Raw genomic sequence first — 21,242 nt, 5'->3', positions numbered from 1 at the left:
AGTGTGCATCCAATTTCAATGTTTGAAAAAAGACAAAACAAATGTAAGGAAAGAAGTGAGTCATAAAGATAACAGCAAAAATTAGTTTAGTATAAACAGTTAAAAGTTAGAATCAATAAGTAAGCCTATTGCTCTTACTCATGAAAAAATGTATTACATGAATAAAAAAGACACTTATCTAACTTCATTAATGACAATAAAGAAATAGCCACTGACATTGTAGGAATTAGTAAAATTCTGAACAATCTTACCAAATCTTTGAAAATTAGTTTAAGAACATGAATAAAATGAATGTTTTTTTTTTTAAATATAAGCTACTGAAACTGACCCCAGAAAGTGGGCCTGGAAAACTATATACACTATTTACTATTCAAAAGATAAAGTTGTTTAATAGCTATTGCCCAGATGGTTTCACAAGGGAATTCTTCCAAAACTTCAAGTAATAGATAACTACAATTAAACTTCAATTGTTCAGAGCATAGAAAAGAAAAAAAGAAAAATGTTCTACCTCTTTGAGAATCTGTGCAACACATTTATACCAAAATCCCATTAAAGAAAACGACAGACTATTCAAACATATTAAAATGAGACATTTAAAAAATAACTAGCAAAATTCAGTTGTTTATTTAATCAATAGTAAAACAAGTACAGTTTATTCCTAGAATGTTAATATGGTTAAATATTGGGATAGTTATAAATATAAATCAACATATTTAACAAGTCAAAGAGATTGTCATAGCAATCTCACTAGATGTAAAGAAAAAAATGCTTTTCACAAATCCAACATCTATTCTTGATTTTTAAAATCGTAATACAGGATAATATCTATATGATGATATTTATACATGCAAAACATATATATGCTAATTAGAATATATTAGAAACAATCTTTAAAATCAATAATAAAGCAACAAAATTTTCTATCAACATTTTGATTACATGTTTCTGGAGTATTAGCCAATGATATTGAGGAATGAATTTAGAAATAAAAATTGGAAAGCAGAATTTAAATTATTATTACTTAAGAATAATATAATTTTTTCCTTGGAAAATCTAGAAGGAGAAATCAGAAGACTTATAAATAATTAGACAAAGCAGCTTGTTATAAGGCTGGGTACAAAGTTGATACATAGGAATAAACAGGCTCCTCATATGGACAATAACTAGGTATTAGAATAAAACACCAAAAGGTAAAACATGAAACTTAACAAGAAACATACAAAATCTACTTTGAAAAAAACTGTACATGCCACTGAGAAACACAAAAGTAGGTTTTTTTACATAAGGAAAGACACATTCTTGGAATAGAAAATGCACCATCATAAGAATATCAGTCCTCCCTAAAATTAATCTATAAATTTAATGTGATCCTAGTAAAAATAGCAGCAGCATATTTTTGGAAAATAGACAAATTGGTTTCAAAGTTAAAATAGGAATAAAATAATCAGAACTATCCTAGAAATAAAGACAAAAAAGAGAAAGAAAAGGAGAGCATTATGTTTCTCTAGCCCTATCATTTAAAACTTACAATAATTAAAACAGCATGATACTGTATAGAAAGGCAATTTATGTACTGTTAAGCACTTCAAGCATTGATATTTCTATGTTATTGTTGTTTTTTAATCTGAAACTAATTAATTGTCCAACATATGATTCATTTTTTATGTTTTTATTCAAAGATTTTTAAATGAAAACACAGTTGAAAGCTCTACAGAAAAATAAATTATACAAATTGAAGGAGAACATTGATCAGCAGTAGCTTTTTGCCTGAACTAGAACCAAATAAAAATGAGGGAAGTGTGAAGAGTCAAGGAGAGATGAGATTAAATCAAATTTTTTTCTCATAGGAGGGGGTGATATTCAGGATATGATCTCCCGAAGAGTAGTTCACTTTTAGAAGGCATGTGAGCAGAAAAAATAAAATTGAAAAACAGAGTAAAAATTTAAGAAAAGCTATTCTATCATGGAATAAAATGGATTATACTGAATCACATTCTAAACTACCACCAAAACTATGAGCAATTACGTACTGTATACTTTTATTTTTTATTTTTTTATTTTTAAAGATTTTTATTGGGTAGTTGGCGGAAGGGAAACAGACAAGTTGCTGTCCTTTTGTTCTTCAGTCTAGTTGGGAGGACGTTGCTTCACTGGCCCAAGTTGGCACCATCATTGCGCTCTTCCCAGGCGAGGCAGATCAGTCGCCGGCTTCTGGACGGCCGCTCACTGTGGCTGCTGGCCGCTCACGCTGGCTGCTGGCTACACACGGTAGCCCATGGCAACCCAGTGCAGCAGGGGCTGCAGCCTACGCTGTCGCCAGCGACTCAGGTCAGCCCAGCTCCAGGTTGAGCTGTTGTTCAGCATCTTAGCTGTAGAGGGCAGTGTCACTGGCCCTCATATGTGGGATCCAAACCGGGGCCCTCTGGCGTCCCAAGCCAGCTCTTAACCAACGCGCCACTCGGACGGCCCACATACTGTATACTTTTAAATTTGGATATTTTCATTGAAACTCAGAGAGTAAATATCAATGGAGATTTTTGATGCTAAATGAGTACAAAGTATCCTTCACCTTAAAAGAAGTTATGGAGTTGAGAGAACCTTTCTACTGGGGCAAGGTGTCTATAAATCATTTGCAATATGTGTCCCATCACCTGGGACCTTAGTTTAATGTATGGCATGTCTTTGCTTTTATCCGACTGGATGCATTGTAATAAAAATGAGGGATATAGAGGAAGAGATTATGATTTTGTTTTGTTTGGCTTTGCCATGTGTTTGTTTTTGTAAAAGAGCTAATGCTGTGAACCACAAACCTTTAAGGATGACTCACTCAATAGGAGAGGAAGGATTGCAGTGGTGAGTGGCATCTCTGCTAATTTCATATGTGTTCCCTAATACCCTGTGGGCTGATTGGATACCTAACTCATGGTGGAAGCTGTGTTCTGATAGGCAGAGGTCTACTGCTCACTCTGAAAGCTTTTCTAGCTGTTTCATTTTTAGGAAACAGCAATCTTGTTGCTGCTCAAAATCTTCATGTGATAGTTCTGGGTAAATCTCAGATTTCTCTTATATTACAGCTGATATGAAATACTCCAAATGTACTTTCAGAAAACTTGACAAGAATTCTGTTATATACATTATACATATCACACACATACCCATACACAATATATTTGGAGAGGGGCTATACCTACTTTCCCCCAATATTTTCTACTCTGGTAATGTACACAGATTTATCCCCTGTGTGACAATTTGGATTTCTGCCCTCCAAAAATGATAAAATTTTTCCCAAATATGGGAAGTCTCCTTAAATACATTTGGTCTTCGTTGTTTATGAGGGTTTCTTCAGCACTGCTCCTCTTGTCATAGCAGATGGTGTAGAGATTAAGATGATTAGATGTAATTAGATGCTTTCTCCCCTGAGACCTAGGTTACAACAGGAAGACAAGCAACTAGATCACAGAACTGACTCACTGCCAATGCAACACTATAGAGTATTCCCCCTGGGGTTTTCTCTGAACTGACTTGTTCAATTAGAGAAGATTTTATTTGATTCAGTGAGAAGGTCTCATACTCTTCTCTACTTTTGCTCTTGACCATATTTTTTAATTGTGAATATTTTCAATTTTATTGAGGTGTAATTTACAAACAATGAAATGCACAGATGTTATATATTTTGATGAGGTTAGACAAATGTAATGTACTGCCCCCAATCAAGCTAGAGAATATTTTATTTACCCTAAAAAGTTGCTTCACTCTGCTTTTCAGGCAATCTCCACCCCCTCCATTCCCCATCCCCACCATCAAGGAAACACTTTTCTGATATCTATCAGAATTTAAGAAAGAGTCATCATATTTATTTTGAAATGAGGTCATATGATATTAATCACCATCCCTTTCCCATCACACTCCCTGGCCAGCCCCCACTACCTAGGCATTAAGGATTACTGTGTAGGACTTAAATGTTATTCTTTTTTTTTTCTTTTTTTCCTTTTTTTTTTTTTTTTTACTTATCCATAGTGTGAGTACTTTTGACAGGTCAAAACTGTACCTGTCTCTGGAGACACAAAAATAAACCAAGTAGAAGAATATACACTACCTCTTTCATCGTACTGAGAATCTATCATAGGACTTAGAGGAATAAACTGAAAATTACTGTAGAAGTTGTACAATTGATTTGTAGTGACATTTTTGAGAGTGCTGGAATTCCTAAAGATAGTGTGGTAGATAATGTGCTGCACACCAGAACACAGCAGGCAGCAGCATTTCAGAGCCTCCCTGCGTGGCCAGATGACTGTCTCTAGCCAATGAGCTATCAGTGGCATGAATTGACATAAGACACTTTAAGGCCTGGTCCCTAATGACCTCCTCATCGTACTAACTACTCCATGGCCATTCCCCTTGTGTCTGGCTGGAAAGGAGACCTCTCCCAAGGTGACCTGGGAAATGATAGGGTAATAGACAGCATCTCCATGAGACTGGTCCTTCATTTAAAACTATTACATAAGAAGAAAGAAACGTCTGCCATATTTGAGAAGTTATTTATTTTGAGTTTATTTTTTGCAGTTGTTAGCCTTCCTTACTAATACTGGTGTAAACCATAGTTTCTCTTTATTATATAAAATTATTTTTGCCTTTCAATCCACCTGGTAAAATTGCAGATGGGGAAGAAACTTATTATTTACTTCTCTGTATCGGCACCTGAGCTGATGAGCTCGTCCGTACAAAAATGACAAAAGAAAACAGGCTGTTTCTGTTATAAGTTCTCCCATTTTCCTCCGTTAACTTAAAGGTTTCATTATTCATTTCACTTAAGGGGAATGGTGATGTTACTATTATTAACATTGTAGTAACAGGAGATCAAATTGTCCACTTGTTGTGTGGCTTATTTAGAGTCATACCGCCAGAAAATGGAGGCTCTGAAGCAGCTTTGAGATTTTGACTACACCACCTGATCTGGGGAAACAATGACCAAGGCAAAGGGCGAGCTATTCAAAGTGTGTTTCTGAGAAAGGTGAAAAAGAAATAGACTTAAGCACTCAGGCCTGGTCTCGGTTTTTCTTCATTTCCAGTTCCTACTGCTGACAAAATCATCATCATCATCATCACCATCATCATCATCAAATTTTATTTCATTTAATACTATCGTAGTTCCTTGAGGCTTAACACTCAGCGCGTTTGGGTAATAACTCAGTTTTCTGTGGTAAAAATGTAGTACTTTTTTCAGCCTTTCCCCCTGGGAAGCATGTGGGTTCAAGAGAAGCATGCAATTATTCATGCATTCAGCAGATATTTACTGAGCATCTCTAAGGGGCCAGCTACTGTTTTCAGCAATGGGGATGTACTGTAAACAAAGCAGGCCTCTGTCATTCCTGTCCTCCTATTGCTCACGACATCTGATATGAAGTGTCTACCTGCACTGGTATCCTTGTGGCCTGTTCTGTCATGACAGTTATGGTCTTTCTCCCTGCTGTCTCTCTCTCTCTCTCTCTCTCTCTCTCTCTCTCTCTCTCTCTCTCTCTCTCACACACACACACACACACACACACACACACACACACAACACTTCTCACCAGAATGATACATTTGTTACAATTGGTGAATCTGCACTGACACATCAGAATTGAAGTCCATAGTTTACATCAGGGTTCACTCAGGGTCTCCCATTCTATGGGTTTGGACCAATGTATAATGACATGTATTCATCATTAGAGTATTATACAGAGTATTTTCCCTGCCCTACAATTTCTGTGATCTGCCTCTTCATCCCACCTGCCTGAACCCTTGCAACCTCTGATCTTTTTACCGTCTCCATAGTTTTGCATTTTACTGAATATCAGGTAGTTGTAATCACACAACATGCAGTCTTTTCAGACTGGCTTCTTTCACTTAGCAATGTGCATTTAAGGCTCCTCCATGTCGCTTCATGGCTGGCTAGCTCAATTCTTCTTAGTTGTATCAGTCCATTGCCTGGACGTACCACAGCTTATTGATCCATTCACTTATTGAAGGACATCTTGGTTGCTACAAGCTTTGGCACCTATGAATAATGCTACTATAAACACCGGTGTGCAGGTTTTGTGTGGACGTAAGTTTTCATCTCCTCGGGGTAAATACTAAGGAGCACAATTGCTGGATGGGATGGTAAAAATATGTTTAGTTTTGTAAGAAACTCCAAACTGTCCTCCAGAATGGCTGTATCATTTGAAATTCCCCCGAGATGGAGGAGAGTTCCTGTTGCTCTCCATTCTCTTCAGCGTTTGGTGTTGTCGATGTTCTGGTTTTTGACTGTTCTAATAGGTGTGTGGTGGTCTTCATCTGTTTTTTGTCTGTTTTGTTCGCCCGTGTATCTCCAACACCTAACACGGTACCTGAGATAGCATCTGATGGTAAGTGCACGACAAATATTTATTGAATTATGGTGTGTTTTATATGTTGCACCTGTACTCATATGCCACTGAAGAAAAAAGTGAGCAGAAAGGGAAAGGAGAAAAAATAGCGAAGGATGAAGTTACTTGTAGTGGTTGGTCCCGTGTAGACTTTTCCTGTGATAGTTTGCTCATTCCCAGGTGGCATTCTTGGATACCATACACTTTCAATGATAACCAGAAATCTATAGAGGATCGTTCACAGGATCCTCTGGGCATGAGTTTGCAGAAGAGATGGAAACCACAGGCAGGGACTGGCAAAATATTCTCCTGGTTAGAATTCATAAGACATGCCTAGTTGCATTTTTTTTTATCTGCCCCATCTCACGTAACAAGACTTACTGGAAGTTGTGGAGGTTATTTAGAACCCAAAACTCCATCTAACACAAAGGTTGACTTCCACAGCGAAAGTCTATGCTTCCTCTGTCTAGAATATTTTGTGGTTAGTCATTTTAAGCTGCAGAATGTACCTTTTAATGAAACAGACTATACCTGGGACTTTCAGAAAACCTGCCTTCCTTGAGATAAAAGACTTTGAAATGTAATACAGTTTATAGTATTAGCCCTTCCTCCATTTGGGTGAAGAAGGAAGTCTGAATCTCCAACAAGCCATCCAGTGGCAGTGATGAGGTGAGATGCTATTCCAGGGACACGTACACCTTGGCACCACCTCCGTCCATGGTTGCACTCCTATGCAGAGGGCCAGGGTGAGGAGAACCATCTTCCCCAAAAGTACCACAGTGTCCTACAGCCTCTTCCATAGATCAGTAGAGGCAGGAATGAAGAAGACACTGGCATCTGATAGTTTACCCTTCCCAGTGTGTTTACCTCTAGTGCTTTATGCTCTCAACAGTTCCCTAAATCACCTTTCTTTTCTGGGGCAACGGCCCTTTCTTACTTAATATTCATTTTCCTGCACTTCTAAAAACAATTTCTTTCCTCAAGAAGTCAAGTTTTCTATACTAGTGTCTCCCTAGGCACTCAACAACTTTTAATTTAAAGCACAGAAGAAAAGAAGTGACCACTGTATTCCTAATTGTATAAATTTCCCCTTCCATTAAACTAGTGAATTAGAGGAGCAAGGCTTATTGAGAATGAAAAGGTATTAGATTCATGCCTCAAAAATATGATCCCTGATATATTAGTAATAAAAAAATACATGAAAAAAATGAATAAGATCTAGGTGGTTATATAAAGTACTATACACATGCAAAATTTGGAGACGATTTCTATAAAATGTGGGCAGTAGGATAAATGATGGGAGAGGAGTAACCATAAAATAAATTGAAAAGATAAAATCTGAAAAAGCAAACAAGAATTAGGAGCAACTTGCAGAAGTCATAAAAGGAAATAGAAAACTATTATTTTAAAGTAGCAGGGTAGAATGTGCAATTGCAATTTTAAAAGTCAGGAAGTATATACATTTTGGTAGCAATTTTTGCGGTGCCAACTCCCCATAAAATTCTTTTAAAAGCTCCACAAGTTGTATAAGCTGGAACATAATAAAAATATAAATTAATGAGAAGTATATACACTCACTTTCAAATATATTATACTGTGCCTATCTGTTCCATAATTTTTTAGGTTTAGCTTATATTAAGGGTCCTATTATTTCTGGTATACAGAGGGTATATACTTGACTATTAGCCCAGCTACACAGATGAAGAATGCAAACCCAATTTGGATAATAAAAGTATTTTTCAATTCCAATGTAGTACTTTAGATATCATTCTTTTATTTCAAGAAAGTCACATACTGTTTGTCTATAAACTAACCTAAATGAGAAGCATCTTCAGTGGCCCAAAGAGCCTAATTTATTAACACTGAATTATCTTCTCATGAAGAATATGCTTCAAAGTTTTGAATATCTATATCTATATATCTATATCTATATCTAATCTATCTATCTATATATATATATATATATGAACAGGACTCTGATTTATGGACAGTTCTTTAGTTTTAATTTTTCTTTTATTTCCATTGACAGTAAAACTTTCTGGAGAGTACAATCAAGATAGTGTATTCATAGAAATAACATTAATAGAAGCTTGGTCATAAATGAGAACAGTCATAATAACGGTCTCCCTTACCAAAGCATTCCACACAGAGTGATAACAGCACAATAAATAAAGAATTTGTCATTTGTCACACAACAAAACAGAATTGCCATAGCAAAAAATGTAATTTTATAAATGTTCTTATACTAAAAATAAAAACAAAAATATGAGATCATGCACTGGAGACAAAAGCTAAAAGTGAATAGTCATAGCAAAAGAATAAAAATAAAAATGTAAAAGATAAAAATGTTCAAGTATCCTGAGAGGAAAGGGGAAGATGCAAATACAATGGTTTCAGAATAACTCAGTTGTATTTACTGCCCTTGAAGGGTCTCTGTCCATGAGCACTTCATGCTGTTAGAACACATACTGTTATCCATTTAAAGAACAGATTCCATTTCCTTGGAACACATCTCCTGTTACAAGAATGGAATGAAATCATCGTTTGCCTTGCTTATAAATCGACAATAATACTTCAGGGGAAACATTCGCAAGAGGAGGCCAGTGTGATGCCCTGGAATCGCAGGGGCCTGGGAGTTAGGAAACATTGACTCTGATCCTATTCTCATCACTGACTGCGAAAGATACTGCCCAGCTCTGAAATAAAATTTCACCTTGGGTTTCAATTTTGCTGTAAGGCTTGAAGTATCAGAATGAGCAGAGAGCAGTAAAAGTAATAACAACAATAATAATAAAAGTTTAACATTTTTATTGATGCTTAATTAAAAAAAAAAGTATTGAAAAAAAAAGTTGGATCACTTAAAAGAACTAAGAATTCTACAAGGCTTTCGTGGGGCTGTCCGTACAGCGTAACAACTTCTTCCCCAACATAACTAACCTAAGCAGTGCCTTTATACGTTGTGGTTGAAGAGTATATCAGATTTGAACAGGGGCTATTTTCTACGTGATTAGGAAAAAGACATGTTTGTCATGGGAGTAAAAAAATAAAATTTGTCTGTTAAATTACACATAAATATAAGGTACAAATGTATTTTTAAAATACAGATTAAAATAATCACACTTGCATTGTGTACATACGAAAATACAGTATTTAATATCCAATATACACAGACACATTTATGATAAATGCAACTATTTGGCAATGCCAGTTCTTGCAGGGTTCTCTCTGTCCCTTCCTTCCACACATTAATATATGGAAACAAAAGCGCTCCGCTGAAACCGCCTAGCTCTGGCGCACGTCTTGCAGCAGTTTGTTGATCTCCGCCACCAGCTCGCTGGCATCCATGAGTTCATGTTTCCCGTCGTTGAGGTGGTTGAGGACGTTGTCGAAATCATCTTCCTCGTAATTTTCGGGGATCTCCTCCATGGCCGGCAGCCACTTGGAGGAGGGCTGCACGCTGGAGTGCGTTCCCAGCGGGGGCCCCGAGCTGGCCGTGGGGTTCTGAAAGTGTGTGCTGGCCGCCCAGGCCGCCACGCCCTGTGGGTAGCCCACGGCCTTGGCCGGCAACGGTCCTTTCCTGCGTTCCAGCGAGTTGGCGCGATCCACCTCGCTGCACTCGGGATAGGCGTCCAGGGACGGGGGCAGGAGGCGCTGGAACACGCTGCTCATTTCCGAGAGCAGGGACGACGTGCTGGAGTCCCCGGCGTCCTCGTCGCTCGGGGAGTCCTTCCCAAAGGTGGAAAAACTCTTCTTCTTCTCCCCAGGATCTGCAGGCTGGGGGTCATCCTCGAGGCTCGGGTGAGGGTGCTGCTGCTGGGGCTGGGCGGGGAACTCCTGCCCCGGGATGAACATGTTGCTTCTGTAGTCGGAGGGCGGCGAGGGCAGCGGCGGCATCCAGCACTGGTCCGAGTGGCCCAGCACCCGGCACTCCTCCGTGCAGAGCCTCATAGCTGCGCGCAAGGGAGACAGGGCGGACTCGTTACTCTGCGCGTCAGAACGCCCAACGATGGGGGCAAACACTGAATTTTATTTCAAGGGAATAGAGCGAGACCGTTTTAAACGACCACTGGGATACTAACTCGTTATTTTACACATTAGATGGACTACAATTATGGCTTTAATGGGAATGCTAGTTTTATGGACCTGACATATTTTTTTTCCTTGTTTATCAGATAAGGAAAGGGGAGAGGGGCGGGGTCATGACTCATGGACTTTTCAGGAATATCATTTCTGCTGCTCAAGGAATGAGAAAATGGATTGATCACTTATGCATGAGCATGACTAAAAAAAAGAGCTAAGGTGTGGGAGATGAAATATTTGCTGAACATAAATCCTAAGAAACACCAGAGCTGTAAGGTGAAAGCCATAACTTGAGAATGCCATCAGATAATCCTTGAGTAATGCCTTTGAGTAACTTTCCAGATAGTGAGGGCTATCTGACCTACTTTAATTTTAATGCAAGCATTCAGAATATAATAAGCTATCAAATCATTATACTTATGAATCTTTCTTAAAGGTATTTTGGATTATTTAGTGACTTGTTACTGAAAATATTAGTACAAAGTATTATCAACTACCAGGCATCTGTAGTTCCTCTGTTAAGAAGTCTTCTTTTAAAGGTTTGAAATTCAAATGGATGGAAAAGTCATCAAAAGATGAAGAATATGAAAAATCTATTGGTTAGTTCTTCCAGTTGTTATGATGCCCTATTGGAATGTGAGTGGCCACACTCATAGACAATAATAGATGATATGAGAAAAGCAGGCAAGAGGAGAAAAATCTCTTAAGTCTGGCAAATAACGACAACTAAACTACACAGCAACCAGGAACTGCAAAGATGTAAAATATATTCCACAAATCATCCATGTCTTTCAGTGACAATTAGGACTTTCCAATATCATGATTTCATTTTACAGCAGATGACAGAATGCAGGAAATGTAAAGTACTTATCTTCGGATATGAATGGAAACTGGATTGAGATCAGCCATATCTATACATTGAGAGCTAATTCTGTAGATGTGGCTACTTAAGAAAGATTTATCTGTCTCCAAAAGTATTGCTAAAAAGGATGACTTTTGAACAATACCAAATACCTTGTCTGAGGAAGCGAGTTGTCTATTGTGTTTAACACCGTATCTTCAGCACTGGGTAGGGTGTCTGCAGAGAATAATTGTTCACTACATATTTCCTAATCATCAGGGAAATGCAACTCAAACCACAATGCTATCACCTTAAACCTGTCAAAATGGCTACTCTTAAATAAATAAATAAATAAATAAATAAATAAATAAATAAATAAATAACAGGCATTGGCAAGGATGTGGAGAAACTGAACCTTGTGCACTGTTATTGGAAATGCAAAACAGTCCAGCCACTATGGAAAATTGTACAGAGTTTCTCAAAAATTAAAAATAGAACTACTATATTATCCAGTAATCCCACTTTGGATGTTTATCGAAAAGAATGAAAGCAAGCATTGTGAGTGAGAAAAAAGTCTGCTTGTTAGGAAAGGTAAAAATATAAAGGAAGTACAAAAACTGCAGAGACAGTGTGAACTCTGATTCCACAGGGATCACTGTGGGGTAAGAGACAGAGGCGAACGTTTGCTGTGGAGAAAGGTTCAGTTTAAAAACGAAAGGATAATTTAAGAATAAAAGCCTGTTTAGATGTGCTAACTTCATGCATTATTGCTAGTTGGAAATATTTGCCAACTATTGTTCATCACTTAGTGTAGACAAAACCAAAAGCAGTTGAAAGTAACTGGAGTACTTCAATAGCAATGAGGTTTTCTCAAAGCAGTGAAATAACTATCAAAGTGGTAATGAGGTGGGGTTTTTTTCATAGTTCTCTGGGTCTCTGCAAATGGAAAGGAGACCTGTCTATATTGTCTTACTGACATCCTGTTCCACAGAAGGGGAACGGACCTGATGACACCTTTCATTTATTTTCTGGCCTTTAACTCTGTGGGAAGGACTTAACTGTTTGATTGAATTTGTGTTATTTTAATGTTTAATGACAAAGGGGAGAAGAAAGGAAAAAGTATGTAGGCTTCTAAGACTCGTGAGCATGATCAAATTTCTAGAGACCTGAATATAATGAATAACCTGGGTGATTAAAATGATAATTCATGTTAAAAAATAACTTCAGTCACAGGGATTTTTTCAAACAGGGAATGCCATGTTACAACTTCAAAATAAATAAATGGGGCTTTAATTATAAAATAATAAAATTGAAAACTTCAGAAAAATATGAAAAATTGAGAAAGACCAATGGAGAGAGGAATGGCAAAAATAATGGCGATGGAAGAACAGTGGTGCAGGAAAGGGCATTTCTCAGTTTCATTGACGTTTTCAATCTTTTCCCTGGAGACCCAACTAATATTTGAAAACCTTCTCGGCATATGCATAATTCAGTACCACCCAGGAATCCACATCACACCCAATGAGCAGGACTTGCTGGCAAGGGGTGCAAGTGCATTTCTTCCTGTCCCTCCCTGAAAGCTCTGCCAGGTGGTTAAATTTCCCCCGGCAGGCGGAAGATGTGGGAGCAGCAGGGAACTCTCTTTCCTACTATGTCACTATCAATTTCGCCACTATCCTGCACCTTATAGGTAGGGCAGCATGCCAAACTTCTACCAAGCCATTAGTTAATGAGTAATCCGTCAGTCATGTATTAAGAGCCTGTCATATGTGGAGTGCAATGATAGCGCCCCACCCTCAAGTGCTTTCAGATCTAGCTCTGAGTGGAGGGGTAGCAAATGCCCAGTTAGAGTGCCAAACTATGTGATACTGAGGGCTCGTCAAGAAAAGAAAACATAGTGGACATGGAGGCTGAAGTCATTAAAGAAACAGAAACTTGAAACAATATTTGAGAGGTGAATAGAATTTAGATACAGTGAAGAGATGCGAGTTTTTCAGGTAGAAAGGCTCATGGGCAAAGGCTTGGTATGTTATGTGAAGAGACGGCCCTGCCTATTGCAAAAGATACAAAAAAGCCGAAATTGAGAGTTACTATGCTAGGAGTGGATTTCATTGACCTTGGAATGCCAAGATAAGTAGCTTTAATGAGGTGTTGCTGGGCAACAAAAGTCAATTATTGATTTGGAACCAAAAGACTAAATTAAAATGTTATGAAAAAGTTGTTCAAGCTGTATAGAAGAAAGAGTTGAGGAAGGGAGGCAGTACTGGAGAGAAAACAGCAGTGTGTATGCTTGCACAGTAAAGCAGCCATGGAAGAAAGGCCAGACCTAGGATACCAGCCATAAGAATGAAGAGAACTCGGATTTAAAGAGGAATGTTTGAATTCAATAATCACTGATGACAAATGGCCGAAAAGGGGAGTGAGTTCAATCAGGAAAGAATGTCACAAGAACCAAAATCAAAAGCCTTTATAAATCATCCTGGGGCAGCTAATGCTATGGGAAAATGGAGATTTTTGTAGGAATATGTGTAGTGCTGTAGTTCACAGCTGAATGAGTAAGGAAGAAAGTATGTTGACAAACATGAGCTAACAGACAAAAATGCACGCTCCTTTTCCTGCTCACAATGCAGGATATGTCTGTGGGAATTAATAGAATGCATAACCAGAAATGACCCTGTTGGCAGGCAATTCAACATAACATAATCTATATTTGATCACAGTCTAATGCAGAAAAACTATTGGAATAAGATACTTAAGTCCTAAAAATACACATGCTTTCGAAAACTGCACTGATTTCTGTTAATGACATTCAGATGTGGATTTCTTCTTCCCCCAACTTGGAATATTTCCTGGGAATATAAGTTTACAAAGCACAAGTTTTATACCCTAATGTGCCAGCAGAAGCCACCAAGGTGAATAATAAGCCAAAAAATAGGTGCAGTATCATCAGAATGAAAGTCATAATGGAAAGATGGTTATCTCTGTGTAGATGCTCAATGTGCACATTTCTTTCTAAACTAGGTAAACATGAGTAAAGCTTAGAATATTTTATGGATCGTTGGTGATATCCTGGTGCTCCATGCCTGCAAAATACTTTCTACCACACCCCACATGAGGGCTGGTAGCCAGTCAGGCAGAAACGTAACTACTGTACCCCAACTGGTTGTAAGACATGGTGTATGGTGATACACCAGCAATATAGGTCTCCCACTACACACCTGAATTAAGTGCGATTGTATAAAGGTAGAATTGTTTTTCAAAGGTTGTCTGTATATTAAGTAGTATTATTATGATAATGTAAAAGTGAGCCTCTAACCATGAAAAAAAGTGTAAGTTAGAAGGAGCCTAAAGTCACTCACTAAACAAGGCTCGCTATTATCTAGACTTTCTCTCTATCTCCCCATTGTTTCTCCAGTGTCTTTATTCTTTAACGTTTACTTTTATTTTTTACTTTTATTTGTTTAACTCAAGCATTAGATAATTCTCCTGCCATGAACATATCTGGTGTTGGTAACTTTGAAAATATAGGAAAAGTGAAAAGGAAGACTTGATCTTTTTTAAAAAACAGTTAGACCATGATTAGCTATCACAATTATTGAATTTCAGAATGAAAAAGGACTCTGGGCATCACTGAGGCCCACCAATGGCAAAGTTACCTGAGGAGGGGCAGGTATTCTCTTTTTAACTATGCTAAGTTATAATTTCAATGAATAGGCTTTAAGTAATTTAAAAAATAACACATGTGAAATATTGACGTTATGGCCATTGTGTTACTTTTTTGTTTTATGAAATAATATCATTTGCAAAATCAGATTATTCAAAATTAGAGGTCAATATTTAAAATTAGGGTTCTATTAGTATGACAGAAACATAGAAACTCAGCCAACTCTTTCATTTCATAGGTAAGAATAACCAAACTGATTATCTTTGAGCAAGTTGTCTGAAGCCATATAGATTTCACTAGATTGTCAGAGCTTTCTCTTTAATTTGGTCCAGAGAGTCTACAAATTAAAAAAAAAAAAAGACACCATGGATGGCTGTGTAAACATGGGCTCTCATTTATAGTGTATTCTTTCCATACATTCATTCTGCCAGAAATGCAGTATTTATTACTGTAATAACATAATTAAATAAGCAGCACTTTATAGTTTCATGGAAGGCAGTAATACTTTAAAATATAAGAACAAATTTGTCACAGAACATATTTTCCAAAAAAAACAAAACCACCTGTTACTTCATATAACTCTTGATAGATTAGTATTTAGGAGTATGAGGATTGGCTCCAATCTCACCTCTACCATGTACAAATTACCTGATTTGGGACACTTTTTTAACCTTTATAAGCTTTAGTTTTCAAATCTAAGAAAATGTATAAGAACACCACTGCTCCTAGCACTGCTGCTAATCCATATTTCAGAGTTCTGGGAGAAGCAATGAAAGTGCAGGGCCGCTCCTGGGCCTGGGGATAGTGGTGGGCCGTGGCTGGTAATACTTCTGTGATAGCTAGATCTAATACTAATACTGCTGCAACTACTGCCGGCACTGCTACACCTTACGAACACTACAACTGCTATTTCCTGATTTCACCTAATTTCTGTGGCTCTCTGAAGCACCCTCGTGTCTGTTTCCTAACCTCTCTTACTGATCTGTATTTAGAAAATAGAACTCAAACAGGTAATATAGTTTTGTTCTGCCTTTCTTTCGTTCATCAAATGGCAGTCCGTCTATCAACATTCAATGGAATTTAGAAACACAAGTAGCCAAAGGAACATGTATATGTTCCTAAGAATTGACTTAGTGTTAAGTCTTAAGTCACAGAGTTGCTTCAAGGATGCAGTCAGGGTTCACTCAGTGGGTAAGTTCCGAGTTTCAACTGCACCATTAGAAGGGAGTCTAAGGAAAAGGTGGCTCATAACTTAAGAGGATCTCCTCCATCTGGCTGTATACTTACAAATCCCTCCCTTGGACCCCTGTTCCTCTTCTGCTATAGTGCAGACATAAAATGAAAGGTGGCCAAAAATACTCCATGTTTACCACCTACTAAGATGCATTCTTTCTCCTATTTTTAGTGATGAAAGTATACCATTTCCTAGTATATTTTAATCTCGGATTCTGTGAGTTGGTTTCCATCACAGGAAATGTGTCCTCCAAATTATAGTCCACTTCACCACTATGCACCAAAACAGGCTGTCTGAATTAAAAGCACCACCCAGTAATTTCATACAGAGTTGCTCAAGAGTGTCCTATGGCAGCACTGGATGGGCTAGGAAGAGAAGGGCAGCAGTGCGGTTCCCCACCCTCCTCTGCCCACTCCTTTCTTCTTGTTAACCTCTCATGCTTTCTCCTTCTCTACCAATCACTTAATATACATTTTAAGAAAATAATTTTAAAGTGTTTCAGTTTGTGTTCATTGCTAATAGTGTGCAGATTACAGAGTCAGTGCAGAGGACAAAGAGAATAGAAGCGTGGGAGACATGGTTGACTTCACTGGTGTAATAGATCTGAAAATAAGGATTGATCTGTCACCACCCGCTTACCTGCTGGGATTCTTCCATCTGTAAGAAACAGGTCGCTGAATCCTTCACCCAGCAGCCTATCTATTGGAGAATCTCGCCCTAAATCATAATCACTGTCTCCTGCTTCACTGTCACCACGGCCACTGTCTTTCAAGCTAAATTTGTCCATGTCTTGAAGGGCATATCTAGAAAGATAAATCAGGGAAAGTACAGTTTTTATTCTTTGGCATCCATGTCATTTGAGACTTAATAGGTAACACCAAGGTAATTCATACCTATAGCTCCTAGAATATTTGTTTCCTCGAAAACTTGGCCTCGGCTGATACTGCCCCTGATGAAGCATTGAAAGAAGCTGGGAGACCTGCTGGAAACCAAATAGACAGAACTGATTCCTGGAAACAAACTCCCAAATACCCACAAGCTTTCAGCAAGGAAAAACACTCACTCGCTATTTCATCCCAGTTAATTGAACACGTTATGTCTCATTTAAAGATTTACATATGCTGGACTGTGGCAGGCTGTGCAGCTGGCCACCAAATATAACTGAGCACACCCCAGAGAGATGTGAATGATCTAATACAACTGATTTTGTTTTTCTTTTTGGAAGAGGCTGTTGTTATAAATAACAGATCGATTTCCTTTATTTTATAGTTCAGATGAAAGTGATCAGTTATAAAAATACATGGGAAATGCTGTAAAATACAACATTCTAACAAATGTAGTTAAAATAATGTCAGAAAATGTTCAAAAGTGGAACAAATGTAACATGCACTGAGATAGGATTCTGGGGGCCTCAGTTTTTGATTTTTTTAGTACAGACCCCAACTATGAGAATAAAGCCCCCTTTTTGGCTTCCAGTATCTTAACCTGGGAAGAAAAGGGGTTCTAATCTGATAGTCCTTTGTGAGTTTCATATTTATTTTTCAATATTAAACAAAGTACATGCAAGTAAATTCTTTAAGAAAAACTTAAAACAATATGCTAAGGTGTGCATACTTGCTCTACTATATACACATAGTGTAACTTGTATCCTTAATTTGCATATTGTTAGTATGTTACTTCTTAATGGAAACATTTAAGAACTCACACAAGCACAACTTCTGAATACTAACTCTGGCAATGAATTGGTGCAGTGCATGATCTTACCTCAACCGCAGGAGTGGCATGGGTGAGTTCTAATGAGAAATTCTCTGGCACGTGGTTTGATGAGATTGTCACCAAGCTGTTGAGGGACTGGTGACTGTTGTGGCTCTGTCGGCTGCCCATCTGCCCCCTTTCTAAGGTAGGAGATGAAGATGGAGACGATCTGTGATGAGATCTGATGGGTAGAGTGCCATTTATGGTGGGCACCAATGTGATGTCTCCTTTGTGAATCTGCCTGGAGGGTCTTTTGGGGTGGTGCTGGTAAGTGGACTCTGCTACCCTGCAGTTGTAGGATCTGGTGTCTTTCTTTTCTCGGTTACACCGAGTTGCAAACAGCACCATGATAACCAACAAGACTGCACAGATTGCTCCTAAGGAAATAATTATAATCATGGAGACATCCAGGGATGCCTGGCTGACTGAGGTCATGGCCGTACTTGTCACTGACTCTGCATATTCAAAGATCACACACTTCAGAAGGACTTTGGTGTGCAGCTGAGGATTGCCTTTGTCCTGGATGATAACCGAGAGCTCCCATTCTGTGTAGGGAACAGAGTCCATGCTCACATTGGTATGGATGTCACATGATCGGGGGTCCATTAGAAAGATATTCTCCTCATTACCTGCAACTATGGAGCAGCTGAGTTCAGCATTCACGCCAGAGTCTCTGTCGATGGCCCTTATTCTTGTGACGTGAAAGCCACTCTCAGCCCCTTTGGGGATGGAGATTTCCGCAGTATTGTTGCGCAGCGCAGGCCCTATGACCACAGGCACGTTGTCATTTTCATCAATGATGGTGAGTACCACGGTGGTGTTGCTTACCAGTTGCTTCGGACTTCCTCCGTCTCTTGCTTCCACCACAAAAGTGATCTGACTCACTTCTTCATGATCGAAGATTCTGAGGGCATAGATGGCCCCATTAGATGGGTCAATGGTGACATATGTCGTTATGGAACTTCCCAGGATAAAACTCTCCAAAATAGTATATGTGACTTGCCCATTTTCTCCAAGATCAGGATCTGTGGCTGTCACCGTGGTGATATAGGCCCCTGGCGAGTTATTCTCTGAGATCGCAAATTCATATCGACTTCGCTGGAAGTGGGGTGGATTGTCATTTATATCGTTGATTTGAACAGTAAAATGTTTTACTGTAGAGAGACTGGGTGTCCCCTTGTCCTCAGCGATTACTGTCAAACTGTATTCAGATCTCTTTTCTCTATCCAGAGTGGCATTCGTCAAGATCAAATAATTGTTTTCATAAGTCTTCTGAAGTTTAAAGTGACCATGTCCGTGAAGCTTACAAACTATTTCGCCATTCAGCCCAGAGTCCTTGTCCTGAACCCTGACCAAAGCAACAAACGTATCAACGGGATCCCCTTCAAAAATATAAGATATTTCTTCTTTTCCAGGGGACATGAGGTTTATGCTGATTTCAGGCTTGTTGTCATTGACGTCCACCACCTTAATTATAATTTTGCAATGAGCTGGGATGGAATTGGGACCCAGATCTTGAGCCTGAACATCAATCTCATAGGATTTGGTGATTTCATAATCCACTTGCTTGAAAAGAGTCAGATGTCCTCTTTCCGAATCAATTTTAAAAGTCTCAATAATTTTGGGAGACACATGACTGCTGAAGGAATAGACAATTTTCCCATTAGCGCCCTCATCTGGATCGGTGGCGTTCAGGTCAAGGAGCAAAGTGCCCACCGGCGAGTTTTCTAGGAGTTGTATTATATAAGACTGCTGCTCAAAAGCAGGGCTGTTGTCATTGGAGTCTGAAATGCTTATTTTCAGTATGGACGAGCCAGACCTCTGAGGCACCCCCATGTCGGAGGCAGTAAGCTGGAGCTCATAGCTCGACTTCAGCTCGCGATCCAGCTCTCTGACCACTATGAGTTCTGCATACTTGGCTCCATCGGTCCGGGTCCGGACCTCGATATTAAAAAAATCGTTGGCAGAGAGAGAGTAGGTGTGCAGGGAATTTTCCCCAACATCCGGGTCGGATGCACTGTCCAGGGGGATACGAGTCCCAACTGCTGCGCTCTCGGATATCTCGATAGGAATGAGAGCTCTAGAAAACTGGGGAGAATTGTCATTAATATCCAGCACTTCAACCTCAATATGGAAAAGCTGCAGATGCTCCGTGGGTAAAGTGATCACATCAAACTCTATGGAACAGTTCAAGTTTTTCTGGCATAGTTGTTCACGGTCGATTTTCGCCCCGATGCTGATTTCCCCATTATCCTCATTTACAACCAGGAGAGGAGAATTTCCCCTTTGCATGGCTCGGAAGCGAACAGTAGAAGGATACGGTAGCTTCACTAACACATCAGCCACATCCTCCGATAGTCTTGCAATGACTGAGCCAACCCTCTGCTCCTCATAAATCCTGTATTTCAGATTCTTGCCCAACACCGCGGAGTGGAAAGATACCATCAGGAGTGCAAAAGCAAATCTAAAGTGCATTTTAGCAGTCGTTTGGTACAGCGGTCAGCTCAGGAGGCTCCTCTCACGGAGCAAGTTAAAACAGCAAAGCAATGCCCTCAACTTCCTTTGGCAACTTAAAGCTAAGCTACATTTGGCACTTGGAACTTGAAAGCGGCTCTTAGTAGCACAGCACAGCAATTAACAGCCCGCGAACTTTTGTTGCATACACACCCTGTCACGACTTGCAGATGCCGTCGGCGTGGAGTCCGGTCCTCGCGTCGGTGTGGCTGCTCGTCCTCCGCGCAGCGGCCGAGCGTCACCTCCGCGCTTCTCCGCGCGTGCAGCCGGAATCCATCTGCGGCAGGGGGCCGCCGAGTCTGCAGTGGCTCTTTCCCGGAGCGAGCCTTCTTCCTCCCTTGCTCTGCGCGGCTGCAGACTAAACAGCCGTGATTGCTGACTCCGGTCTAAAATCGGTACAACTTCGCTTCAACTCAGACAAAGCTCTTTTGCCCGGCGTGTGTTGAATCGCTTCCAGCCAATCAGCGTCCTTCCAAATCAAAAGCTGATGGAGTCCCCAAAGCCAGGGCGGAGGAGAGGGGGGGATGGGCGAGGGAGGGAGAGCGGAGGCGGGAAGGCGGGGGCTGGGGGCGCTGGCGGGAGTGGAGGGGAGACGGTCGCCGTTCCCGACGCCTCCCCCCCTCCTCCTCCGCGCTCGCGTCCCCCTGCCCATCCGCCGCGTTTACTTTTTCTGAGCGTGCCGTGACAAAGGGGAGACAAATGACACCAGAAAAACTTTAAATCAACTTCTGGTCGCCTTTATTTATATGGCATTTCAAATTGGTCTGG

General features: G+C 39.6%; 1 protein-coding gene across 2 annotated transcripts; it reads right to left on the bottom strand.

The window, feature by feature from the left end:
- Positions 1–8,344: 8,344 nt before the first annotated feature.
- PCDH18 (protocadherin 18) lies at positions 8,345–20,891 on the bottom strand. Of its 2 annotated transcripts, none has more exons than XM_019628263.1 (4): positions 17,970–20,891; positions 17,099–17,184; positions 16,845–17,008; positions 8,345–10,336 (listed from the first exon to the last, which is right to left on the bottom strand). In XM_019628263.1, the coding sequence occupies exons 1-4, from the start codon at positions 20,433–20,435 to the stop codon at positions 9,669–9,671; spliced, it is 3,384 nt and encodes a 1,127-aa protein (XP_019483808.1). In that variant the 5' UTR covers positions 20,436–20,891; the 3' UTR covers positions 8,345–9,668. The 2 variants fall into 2 exon arrangements, with proteins under 2 accessions (XP_019483808.1, XP_019483807.1); XM_019628262.1 differs by having other exon boundaries at positions 9,512–10,336; positions 17,099–17,187.
- Positions 20,892–21,242: the final 351 nt, after the last annotated feature.

This window comes from Hipposideros armiger, unplaced genomic scaffold (assembly GCF_001890085.2).
Source record: "Hipposideros armiger isolate ML-2016 unplaced genomic scaffold, ASM189008v1 scaffold_773, whole genome shotgun sequence".
Taxonomy (NCBI): domain Eukaryota; kingdom Metazoa; phylum Chordata; class Mammalia; order Chiroptera; family Hipposideridae; genus Hipposideros; species Hipposideros armiger.
The sequence above is the reverse complement of the archived record's forward strand: the minus strand, read 5'-3'. Positions and strand labels throughout refer to the sequence as shown.

Excerpts from the sequence above, each read along its gene's own strand:
- PCDH18 (XM_019628262.1), bottom strand. The coding sequence starts at position 20,435 with ATGCACTTTAGATTTGCTTTTGCACTCCTGATGGTATCTTTCCACTCC. Across the intron at positions 17,188-17,969 it reads ATGCCACTCCTGCGGTTGAG|CAGGTCTCCCAGCTTCTTTC; the intron begins GTAAGATCATGC and ends TTTGGTTTCCAG. Across the intron at positions 17,009-17,098 it reads AAATATTCTAGGAGCTATAG|ATATGCCCTTCAAGACATGG; the intron begins GTATGAATTACC and ends TTATCTTTCTAG.